The sequence below is a fragment of the Apis florea genome, unplaced genomic scaffold, assembly GCF_048593485.1.
Source record: "Apis florea isolate Af1SG1 unplaced genomic scaffold, ASM4859348v1 contig_3367_pilon, whole genome shotgun sequence".
NCBI classification, from domain to species: domain Eukaryota; kingdom Metazoa; phylum Arthropoda; class Insecta; order Hymenoptera; family Apidae; genus Apis; species Apis florea.
Window position 1 is genome coordinate 5,839,324 of NW_028256746.1, and position 11,805 is coordinate 5,851,128.

Sequence of the window (11,805 nt, forward strand, 5' to 3'; positions counted from 1 at the left end):
TTTATAAACTTTGAAAATATTAATTTCTCCAATTGCAATAGAAAAATATATATATATATATTTTAATAAAATGAACAAAATTAAATTAGTTTCGATAAAAAAAAGAAAGACGGTGATGTATAAATGATATGTGAAACGGTAATGTATAAATGAAATGAATAATCAATAAAATTAAGAAACATAATAATATTTATTATAAATAATATACATTACAAACAAAACAAATGCTATTTTATGTAGAGAATATCTTTGGAATTTAATCACTGTTAAGTAAAAATAAAAAATAAATTATTGAAGAAATAAATAATAGAAACAATTTTTAGTAGTTATTTTAATTAAGCAAGTGAATTACTATATTTAATTTTACTGATTTTCAATAGCTTTTTTTCTTTTTATACTTATTTCCCTGAGCGACTAATGCATATAGCGAAATCTACCGGCAACTGAATGTACTACATAGTTGATTTTTTGTTTTGCGAGACATTATCATCTATAGATAAAGTATATCTAAATAAAATTTATTTTTTATTAATTATTTATCTATAAAATATATTAATTAATTATATTTTTATATTTCTATAATTTTGTTCGTTTTTTAACATATTATATATAAATAACTATGTATATATAAACAAATTTTTATGGCAGATGAAAATTAAAAATTTATGTAAGTCTTATATCTTATAAACTGATAAATAACGTAATTTTAATTTATTATACAAAATTAATCAATCCTTTAGTATGGTATATGATCGAAAATTACATAAGTTATGCATACAGTCTGTCATTCAAACTTATTGATTTTAGTCAAAATTTTGATCGTGCTTCGTGATAAGTGCCAAAATGATGATCTTTTTTTGTTCCATAATCATCGTTATAGTTATCGGAACCGCTGTACATCGAGAATCCACGACGTGATAGTAATTCTCCTGGTACAATTGTGGGATTCGTGTAACAAAAGTCTGCCATCATACTTGTTTGTCTATTCAGTTGATTGGACCTGAACAATTTTTATCGATTTGTTAAAATAATTATTATTAGGAATTAAAAAAAAATTAATATATTTAAAAGCAAATTCTAACTTTATTCCAAAGATTCATGAATTGAATTAAAAAAAATGATTAAAATATCTATAAAAGGAAGTAGAAAAATAATTTTAAAAAAGAAAGAGGAATTTAGTACAAGCTGTTTTAATCCCCATATCCATTACACATTCTTTTACTAAGATAAGCTAAACAATCGTTTTGCTCGCAGCAAAGATACGATATCGATGCCGTAATGAGTCATGAATTAATTTTTTTTTCATTCGCACGTCCCAATATTACCACGAGTCGACAATCATATTTGCTCTTTAGAATGTAAATCTTACGTGACTTATTCGGATTCCTAGTTCGTCGAGAACGTGGCTCGTCCCAACAAAATGAAACGCCAGCTATGCCACTATCCATCAAGTTTAATCAAAAAACCCGTCAAATATTTTAATTAAAATACGTTGAAACTAAATCATTCGACAAGCAAAGCCTGCTGTGCATTCATTTCTTTTTATTTCAACGTTTTAAGCAAAGCTTAATAGCGTTAAATTAAAAGCGAAAATTAAGAATAAATTCTTGCAAACAAAAGAAAAAAAAAAGAAATGCTATCGAATGAAAGAAGTTATGTACTTACCCGTCTGTTGATAATCGATTCACTTTGACAAACAGTACGCACACTAAAATGAACAGCACTAGCAAAGCACCAGCAGTAATCCCACCTGCTATAGCAAAATACAATACCAACTCATCGGCTTCCTAGAAAATTAAATATTTAATTTTAAATCTATTGATAAGAAACTACTTTTATAAATTCTTAAGTATCGTTAACAATTAATACAATTACTTTGAAACTATTTTTAAAATAAAAATCCATCAAACGATTAAAGAATTATTTTTGATGAGAAAAATTCGAAATATGCCAATACAGCAAGGGCGTAACAAAGATGGAAATAGCGAGAATGCAAGAATGTGAAAGAATCTTTGTCACGCATGGTTGCTTTGCACTTCCTCGAAACGTTATTTCGTAATATGCGATTAACGCGTCTGATGCCATAAAAACTAATAAATATATTGAATGCAAACAGGAAATTTACGAATCATAAGCTTCTTTTGCCATGCAAACCGTTCGGAATTCGTATGAATGGTAAAATGCATAATACTGTGAATGTCATTATCTTATGCTGAATGTAATAGAATTGTTAATATCATCAGCAAATCACTTTCATCGTATAATTCCAGTGATTCTTCTTACGCCAGTTCAACCTTGAACATTGTTGCATCTGTAATAGGCATCCGTTCGAGTGGTCGTAATTACTATTACAAAACATGCTTTATTATGGTTTTGTGATTAGCCTCGTTTCATGTGAAAGCATTAGATATACATATGTATATAAGTAACAATAATTGTAAAATTTAAATAAAAAAAAATAATTAACTAAGTATGTAAAATCACTCTAAATAAAATTATTATTGTTTTATCAACATAACAATAATACATGAAATAATTATGTATGACAGAATTAGTCGATAGATGGACTAACCATTCATTACAATAATAAGACGAACGACAATCTTGATGTACATATAATTAAAGCAAAATTATATCACATGATTTGTAATATTTGACATTTTAACTGAAACACGATTTATGATCAGGAATCATAGTATTTCATAGATATCAGAAACGGTTTGAATACAATCCATAGAAAAATCTGAACAATGTGTACTTACCATGATAAATATAATATAAACGTAGCAAATATGACACGAGACCTCCTTGGAGACAATATTGGACTGGCGTATACACACGATCAAGATATCGGTATCAACGCATTATCATAGTTGATGTGATATCTGCGAAAACCTGGCGGCATTGTAGAGCTCCCGTTCAACAAAAATTTTTAAAAATATTATGTATAAGAGAATATCACATAGCGAAGATAGTGTAACTCAATGTCATCGATAATTTCCTTGAATAACACATCTAACAAGCGATAATTGTTCACTAACTAAACTGTCTCCAGAACGAAAAATTAATTTCTCGTAGCAAAAATCAAACGGTGAAAACACGGAAGAGATAGCAAGATAATAACACAGGTGAAACTTTCGATCACGAGATTGGTTGTTTTAAAATTTCATTGAACGCCGTCGTAAACACCATCGTTGTTCGGTAGAATAGGTGACTAGGTAAATGAACACTAATATAAGATCGCGGGACGAGAGTGAAGTAAAGTGTATAACAGTGCCAGCAAAGCAATGCTGAATGCTGATAAACCCCTCCAACTTGTGGAAGGTGTACGTGTACACACGTGTGCGCGCGGCTGACTTCTTGCAAGGGCATCTGCGTCCTCCGCGTTCACTCGAATCCCTACGTATTACACCAGCACGCATATATTTACGTGGGTATCGTTAAATTTTTATATCGTAATAGAACATGGATCTATGTATAGAGATACACGATATAAGACACCGGCATACGTGAACAATGCTCGTTTACTGAGCACACCTGTCTCTGGAAACAAGTATGTAAACATTATGGACGCGACGAATTCTTTTTTAATATATATATATGTAAGTTTTTCCTGTTTTGATATCTTATGCTTATTTTTATGCATTTAATGATAAATATAAAAGTTGCATTTTTAATTAGGTCAAATTGTTTACGCAATTGTTTGCTATAATGCAAAAACAAATATATTTCTTGAAACATTTTTTATTTTTATTCTTCTTAATCAAATAAATTAAAATATTATTATATTTATAATCCTTGTTACTTTATAAAAACTTATAAAAATGAAATATTTATTTGTAATAAATATGATTAAAAATATAAATTATAAAAAATGTTAATACATGATATTAATATAAAAATTATATTACATTGATATATATACATGTATATTTGTACACATATATATATATACATTTATACACATTTAGTCATATTTATTTTATACTATTTACACAATATCAATTAATGTTTCATTATCTAAAGATTTATATTCATGCATAGATGGTACCATCAACCATTGTAACACATGAGGAAGCATCATACTCATAGTTAAGTATAAATAATATGGAATAGGTTGTGTAGATCCAATGGGACAAAACCATAAACCTCTTCTTGTACCATCTCTTATATGATGGCTTAGAAAGCTTGCTAATATTATCCAAGAATAATAACTGAATTTTGGATGATTAAATACATTTGAATAAAAGTTTAACATAAGCCATAATGTTATAGGTAGAGTGGTACAATGAAAAAATGGTCTTTTTTCTAGATGTGTTGCATCCTGTAAGAAATTATATAAATATCATTATATCAAGTTATAATTAATATTTTTTTGAAATATGAAATATAATAAAATATTATAATATATATATATATAATGATATATATATAATTATCAATACAAAATTTTCAATTTTCATATTTATACGAAAAAAATTTCATTATCATTCCCTGTAAATAAGATATCGTGATTATTTAAACGATAAAAGGTTATGATATCACTCACACTTAACTTCCAACTGTTTGCTGCAATAAAATGATCTATATCGATAAAAGACGACAAAGAAAAACACAAGAAAATGCTTGAAAAGTTTTGTATAAGAGATTTTTTTGACAAATTTAAGATAACTGCCCAAGTAAGTCCACCAACAATTGCGTGAGTGACATTGTCAAAAATCGCGCGTGTCATGGCAGTCTTTCCATGTTTCAATCCTTGATCACCAATGAACGAACAAATACCTATGGCACCAGTTAGCACTATTCTTAAAAAAACTTCTTTTCTTCCCAAAAACATCATAACAAACTTTTTAAAAAAAATTTCAAGCTTTTTTTCTTTAATTTATAAAAAGTTAAAGAAAAATTATATTACAAACATTACCTCGCCATATTGAATAATCAATGCTTTTATATAGTGTGTGTATGATATCTCTCATTATATTTTATTTTAGCTAAATTTATATCAATAAATTTAATATATTTTTTAAATAAAATCAAATTTTGCTTTAATTAAGTGCTTATAATTTTTTTCATAATTCTTTATTATATGAGAGAAAATATTTTAACTAACTTTCTAACTATTTAAATCTTATGACATGAAATTTTAGAATGGCATCAGATATAGGCCCAAACGGAATACTTTTTTGATTATAGTGTTTCCGATCAAAATAAATTGTGACATTCGAAGTTTATTATTGAAAGTACACAAGTTTCGTAAATTGTATTTGTGAAACAAAGTGAAAAAGAAAGAGAAATTAATTTTAACTGTTACTATATATTGAATTCACATCTCAAAATGGTAAATGATGATTTTTTTTAATTAAAAATTGTTTCGTACATTCATTGTTTTGAAAATCGCGTATATCATATGGCATTTGTTCTGAATGAGCGTCATAAAGGCTTGTATCTGTTCCGTATTGTGTGATTTATCAAACACGTGTTGTCGGAAATTCTTTGAACTATTTGCTAAAATAGTATTTTCCAAGTATTGTTGTAATAATTTGTGGTAATAAAAATGTCGAATTTCAAGGTAATGCTGAATCTATACATTCTTATTTAATATAATTTCTTCAACGATGGCGATGCAATATCTTTTGCATCTATTATTGATTCAAAGTGTTTGATTATTATTCGTATAATTTAGTAAATTTTATAAATCTATTAATTTTTACTATTTTTAATTTTTGCGATATTTATTATAGCCACCTGATTCTAAAAGAGAAGAATTTAGAAAATATCTGGAAAGAGCAGGAGTGATGGATGCTCTTACGAAAGTACTTGTGTCTTTATATGAAGAACCAGAAAAGCCAGATGATGCTTTAGAGTATCCTTTTAAAATTTATAGTTGATACATTCATATTATGATACAAAAATACCAATGATAGTTAATATTTTTATTAGAAAATAATTTCCTAAATAATATCATAGATATATTCGTCTAAATCTAGGAGGCATCACAGAAGTTGATGTGGAAGTACAAACATTAAAAAAAGAATTAGAAGAAGCTAAAGCCAAAATCAATGAGTTAAAGACAAAGTTGGTGAAATATGAAGCAGATGAAGGAACAGATTAATTCACAAAGATTTAGTTATAATAGGATACTAGTCCCTGCTGGACACTGACTTTTACAGAAAGTCAGACCGACTATGTGCCTTAAAAATAGATATAGCAAATCACTTTCTGATACAGTTTAAAACATAAGATAAATTAAGTTTCATGCAAATTCCATTAGTTATAAGTCTATTTCTTATCATGTTCACAAAAGTATAGATGTTACTTTTTATATTTGTTTTTTAACAAAATTATACGTGTTTATAACATAAGATCTAGTTTGTAATTAAAATATACAAACAGGATGATAAATTAGAAAGTAAAACTCAAATTAAATTTTTTGGTTTGTGATATTTCTGATATTAATAAATATAATGTATTATTTTGTTTTTTATATAAGTTGTATTTTTTTTTTTCAAAAATATCAAAATAAGTCAATTAAGTTTAATATAATAAATGTGGTAATAATCTTATTATAAATACACAAAACAACATATGAAGTTAGAATTCAGATGTATTTGTGACAATATACATAAATATTGGTGTATCTAGCTTATAACCTAAATGGTATTCGAGTTCTTCATTTCATTGACAATTTCTGACAGTACTTTTTATTCACAGGCTCTTCTTTCATTTGACAGTGTAATGTAAGTAACCTTTAAAAAAGAACAGAAATATTATATATTATTAAAATTATATAATAAATAATGATATATGTGAATTCATTTTGCATTTATTTTTTTCTTTATAGTTACCTTTTGAGTTTTAGGCATTCATTGCGTGCACATTAAATTTATTAAGAAAACAGCCTTCATGTTGGTTTAGCAGCTTGTCTGCGTTTTACTTCCCAATTATAAATACGAGCCATATTAACTTCTGTTGTAGTAAATTGATCTCTCACAAAGTCTAAATCATGTTCTACATAACCTAGATTTCTCTTTGCTGCTTCAATATTTTTTGTTAACATTTCTTGTGCATCATCCAATGTATATTCTAGCATAACATTAGCTCCTAACCATAAACACACTTTATCAGTAGGAGGAATAACAGCCTTTGCATAAACTTGTTCTGATAAAAGAAATTGTGTTTCTAGTTCTTTGCTTTTGTCTTTCTCTTGTTGTAATTTTTTTATCATTTCTAATGATCTTTCTAAATCTGGAATTTGAGCTTTCAGACGTCTTCTTTTATTAAATAAATTATATTCCATAAATTTATATTTGCCATGGTTTTCATCCAACTTTTGTAACACTTTATCTGCTGATTCATTTTCAGGTCTCGCCATGAAAGCGTCGACATCGTCCTATATTAAAAAATTTGTATAAAAATTTTAAAATAGTATTAAAATAAAAATAAATAATATATATTATGAAAATAATAATATATATTTATATTATGTTTGAATATTGTATCTCTTTTGTGACCATATACGGTTAACATAGCGAAAAAGTATTGTGTATTTTTATATATTATATTAATAAGTAAAAATTTAATATAAAAAATATCAAAATAAAAGAAAAAAATTTTTATCTTTTTTTTTATTACATAAATTTCACAAGATTTATTTGATAAAATTTTACAGGAATTATCGATAATCACGAGGATTATTCCTTTGTAAAAATATATATCATAATATAATGTAATACATTAAATTTATGTATTGATAACAATATTATAATAATATATCATGTAAATTTTTTACTAGAATAATATACTTACTACAAATTCGGCCTCCGGTATTCCGGCATACGACTTTTTCTCTTTATCCAGCCCAACGTCCGCTTTATTTTCACCGTCTTCCATCTTGAATTACCATATAAAACCTCATGACATGAGACCTGTTTACATGACTATTTTAGCAATGTTAAAAATTGTTATTTCATATAAATTTAACATATAAATATGTATAATAATAATATAAAAATAATATTTCATATGCTACATTCAGAATATAGATTTATTTAAAAATACAAATTAAAAATTGTAAAATATATATATATATAAATATTTGTTACATTTGAATTTCAATCCGAGAGGTGGCGGTCTCTGGTGATAAATTGAAGTATTATTAAGGATGTTATCTATATAATATTTATTTTATGTTTTACGAACAGTTACGGTCCTAATATATTTATATTTTACATATAAAATGAGAATAAAAAATTGTTCACTAAGAAAAATGAATAGCAAAAAGCACTGATAAAAATCAACAAAACTTTTAAAAAAATAACAAAATTCTTGAGATAAATATATAATAAGTGAGTACCTAAAAAGAATATTTAATAACAACTTATTAGCACAGAAATGTGTTATTATATACATATATACAATTTTTAAATATTAAATAATATTTCAAAATAAATATAACTTATAATTTAAAAAAATAATAAACAAAAAAACACATTAATAAATGATAGGTATTGCTCTCACTTGTATATTAGAGAAATTATTGAATCGCAATTAATTTCTGATAAAGATAACAATTATCTTTGAGAAGCATTTCAAGCTTCATGGGATTGGTTAAATTGAACTTTCTTTGTTCTTATTCAATAGGCATTTCTACATTTTATTAATTAAGAATTATTATTTTAATCTTAATAAAGATTTTTTTTTAAATATGTAAGCAACTTGTAATTTGAAAGCGATTTGAAGTAATTGCATAGGTATTTAATCATATAATATAAATGATTATAATTTTGCGAATATAAATGATGGGAAAATTATATATTAATTCGTTTAATTAATTTCTTATCTTCGTCTCATCTTAAAAATCATCTTATCTTAAAAAAAAGATATTCAATATTAAAATATGAAAATATAAAAAATATATTAACGAAAATATCAATCATGAAAGAAATTTATTAATTTATTAATTAATGTAAAAATATATACGTAAATTAAATTCTTTATTTCTATTTTGTTCAGATATAAATTTTTTTAAAGAAAATTCTTAAATACTTTTTTTTTTAACTTTTTATATAAAAAACTATTATTTTTCAATATGAGAATTTTATTTTTATTTTTTTCTTAATCATTCTCTTTAGTTTTACTATTAATGTACAGTTATATTCAATTCAAATTATCTGTCCACCCGCACCCCGTATATCAAAGCACGGACAGACAGACTGACACGATATGTACGATTGACGCGGGGCGCATTCCTTCTCTTTGATACACTTTATTGGTCTAATAGACCCGAATTATTGCTGTATCGTGTAAAGCAGAGTATAAGCTTTAGGCTAGTCGTTGAGATGTCTTACAAAAACTTCTTCCTTTGTATTACAATCATGTTGTATGCAAAACAAACGATGGATCACGAGCACATGTGAATTGGGTCGCACTTGAGAAACATCTTTTTTATAATCACTTTGTTAATAAATCTTCTCTTGTGTATCAAAATAATCATTTTTCTAAAATAATCACTTTATTAAAAGATTCTTATCTTATGTACAATATTTTTATGGATTTTAATATAACATATTTTTTTTTCATTATAAAATATGAAGAAAAATAGTTTAAAAAATTACAACTTGCTCCTCTGTTTCTTGAATCACATCGGTCTTTGAAAAACATATATAATAAATTATTACGCGAGATTACTTTGCAATTTCATCTTTTTAAATCTTGTACAGAATAAACTAGTGATCCATTGAACGATATCTATCATTTTAATCATAACCTCCAAAATATCGAAGCAATATTTGCTTTTCATCGAGTTAAACACGTTATAAATATATAATCACGACGCGAAATAACTTGATCTGTCTACAGTTACAGAATAATGTCAACTTTCTCGTTCAGCACAAGCGTAGGATTAGCAGGCTAGAACAGATTAAGGATGTAACATTTGTTGTAGGCGCATAGATCACGATGATGACCCGTAACAAGTACGTGTCGAGCGACAGGGCGATCATATAGGTACGGGGTACACCAAACAGGAGTGATCCGAGTGAGCGAGTGACTGAGTGAGTTGGAGGTCGGAGGAGTATATTGGCCATTTCCGCAGGAAGCCCTAGGTAACCTGTAACCGCCATTGAGGTTGGAACTAACGTGCCACAGATCGTTGCCGTTTCATAACAAGCTGTTCTGAATTCGTTTGTCTATAATCTCGTTGCGTTAATTGATTGGTTTTCGTTTTTTATTATTGAAGTAAAATCTTTCTCTTTATCCATGATTTTTTTTATAATTATAATATAATTAAAATTAATGATTAAGAATATTAAAAGATACCAATGCCTCGTTCAATATATTTATTTTATTTTAGTATTTCAATTGTTCAAGAAATTGCAAATTGAAGATGTTCTTGGGATGATTTATAAATGACAAATCTGACGAAATGAAGAAAAAAAGGAAGAGAAAAGATTTTTCTTAAGCATGGTAATACATAATTTATGATAATTATATTAATAATTATTTATGTTAGATGTATGACGTACTTAAGGAAAGAATTCCAACAACTTCTGGAACTGGCAATACAAGAAGTTGAGAAAAGGATTGATGAAGAGTTTGTTCTAAGTTTATACTTTAAATTATCGCATAGAACGTAAAATTTTATATCTATGAACTAAAAATATTTCTATTCATGTGATGTCACAAAAATATTTACGAGGCACGGCATTAACGCAAATGCAGGTAAATCGAACTCCTCCACGATCGAATAGATATGCGTACACGTCGAAGAATAGATCGCTTTCGGGTCATCGAAAAGAAAGACCCAATGCATTGGTCCGTGACTGACAATAGTAACACAACATAATACAGGCTGACTCTTGTCGTCCGCAGATTTAATCTGTCGAAAAGTGAGTCATCGTTTTGACTCGGCTACAGCGGACAAAGACTGAGAAACAACATTAAACAAACAATTATGTGTTTATCTATTAAAAAAAATTTATTTTTATTATTATATAAATCATAAATAATTATTAATTTACTTTTTCTTGTGTAAAAAAGTGAAATGAGTTTTAAGTTAGGAATAACATCTCCATTGGGTATATTGTCAATAAAAAGCGTTCGTTTTTAAGGGTGTCAAAACGAATCGTATAGAAATTTTTAGAAAGGATGCATTCTTCTTCGAAACGTCAATATAAGTAATATTTACTCGAAACTCACCCTCAAATTTACTTTGTACCATCCGACTATTTTCAACCTAACAGAAGAAGATGGTTGACTTAACGAAATGATCTTCAACCAATGTATAATTTAAATTTAAATTCAATCAATTTTTTAACTAAATGTCATTCTTTCCTTAACTAATCAACAATTAAAATATATTATATATATTAAAATATTAAACAAAATTATGTAAAATCTTGCAACATCATAATTAAACTATAAATTTCTAAAATTAAAGGTATTTGAACAAATTATTTTTTAGCTTTAAAAAATTATAAGTATTATTCTAATATGTAACTGTTTTAAAAGATAATAAGAAAAAATCATACCATTTTCCTTCGCAACTCATTTTTTCCAGGCTTTCTTGACATTGAACAACGTGGATACCCGGCTAAAAGCGGCACGTGCGAATATATGAATGAAAGTTTACGAGGATAGTAAGAACAGGTCAATCTACCAATTGACCATTGGTCAGTCGGACCTGCACAAACGAAAGTTCAGATCGTTTATTCTTTTTGTTCATCTTCAGACACTCCACAGGCATATGCCACAGTGGTTTCATGTGCACACGCTAGCCTGGTAGTATACCTACCACCACTGTACGGA

At 26.9% G+C, this 11,805-nt stretch overlaps 4 protein-coding genes and 1 long non-coding RNA gene across 10 annotated transcripts; 2 read left to right on the top strand and 3 right to left on the bottom strand.

Moving 5' to 3' along the window:
• Positions 1-171: 171 nt before the first annotated feature.
• Positions 172-3,260, bottom strand: LOC100863436 (uncharacterized). Of its 2 annotated transcripts, none has more exons than XM_003689738.4 (3): positions 2,763-3,260; positions 1,666-1,787; positions 172-1,000 (listed from the first exon to the last, which is right to left on the bottom strand). In XM_003689738.4, the coding sequence occupies exons 1-3, from the start codon at positions 2,763-2,765 to the stop codon at positions 808-810; spliced, it is 318 nt and encodes a 105-aa protein (XP_003689786.1). In that variant the 5' UTR covers positions 2,766-3,260; the 3' UTR covers positions 172-807. The 2 variants fall into 2 exon arrangements, with proteins under 2 accessions (XP_003689786.1, XP_031771175.1); XM_031915315.2 differs by lacking the exon at positions 2,763-3,260 and adding an exon at positions 1,876-2,045.
• Positions 3,261-3,385: 125 nt separating this feature from the next.
• LOC100863317 (c-Myc-binding protein) lies at positions 3,386-6,484 on the top strand. 3 transcript variants are annotated; one of them, XM_012484040.3, is made up of 3 exons: positions 3,386-3,602; positions 5,742-5,863; positions 5,968-6,484. In XM_012484040.3, exons 1-3 carry the CDS (start codon positions 3,474-3,476, stop codon positions 6,110-6,112), a joined length of 396 nt encoding a protein of 131 aa, XP_012339494.1. In that variant the 5' UTR covers positions 3,386-3,473; the 3' UTR covers positions 6,113-6,484. The 3 variants fall into 3 exon arrangements, with proteins under 3 accessions (XP_012339494.1, XP_003689785.1, XP_012339503.1); XM_003689737.4 differs by lacking the exon at positions 3,386-3,602 and adding an exon at positions 4,702-5,569; XM_012484049.3 differs by lacking the exon at positions 3,386-3,602 and adding an exon at positions 4,930-5,338.
• LOC100864455 (transmembrane protein 267) lies at positions 3,729-4,945 on the bottom strand. Its single transcript, XM_012484023.3, has 2 exons — positions 4,550-4,945; positions 3,729-4,324 (listed from the first exon to the last, which is right to left on the bottom strand). The coding sequence occupies exons 1-2, from the start codon at positions 4,838-4,840 to the stop codon at positions 3,992-3,994; spliced, it is 624 nt and encodes a 207-aa protein (XP_012339477.1). The 5' UTR covers positions 4,841-4,945; the 3' UTR covers positions 3,729-3,991.
• Positions 6,485-6,586: 102 nt separating the features above from the next.
• On the bottom strand, positions 6,587-11,743 carry mgr (prefoldin subunit mgr). The gene is made up of 4 exons (XM_003689736.4): positions 11,529-11,743; positions 7,807-7,925; positions 6,846-7,390; positions 6,587-6,746 (listed from the first exon to the last, which is right to left on the bottom strand). The coding sequence occupies exons 2-3, from the start codon at positions 7,888-7,890 to the stop codon at positions 6,902-6,904; spliced, it is 573 nt and encodes a 190-aa protein (XP_003689784.1). The 5' UTR covers positions 7,891-7,925; positions 11,529-11,743; the 3' UTR covers positions 6,587-6,746; positions 6,846-6,901.
• On the top strand, positions 8,142-11,228 carry LOC147657029 (uncharacterized). 3 transcript variants are annotated; one of them, XR_015293331.1, is made up of 4 exons: positions 8,142-8,345; positions 9,944-10,103; positions 10,352-10,464; positions 11,109-11,228. It is a non-coding gene; the product is annotated as an uncharacterized LOC147657029 (long non-coding RNA). The 3 variants fall into 3 exon arrangements; XR_015293329.1 differs by lacking the exon at positions 11,109-11,228 and adding an exon at positions 10,529-10,708; XR_015293330.1 differs by lacking the exon at positions 11,109-11,228 and adding an exon at positions 10,511-10,589.
• Positions 11,744-11,805: the final 62 nt, after the last annotated feature.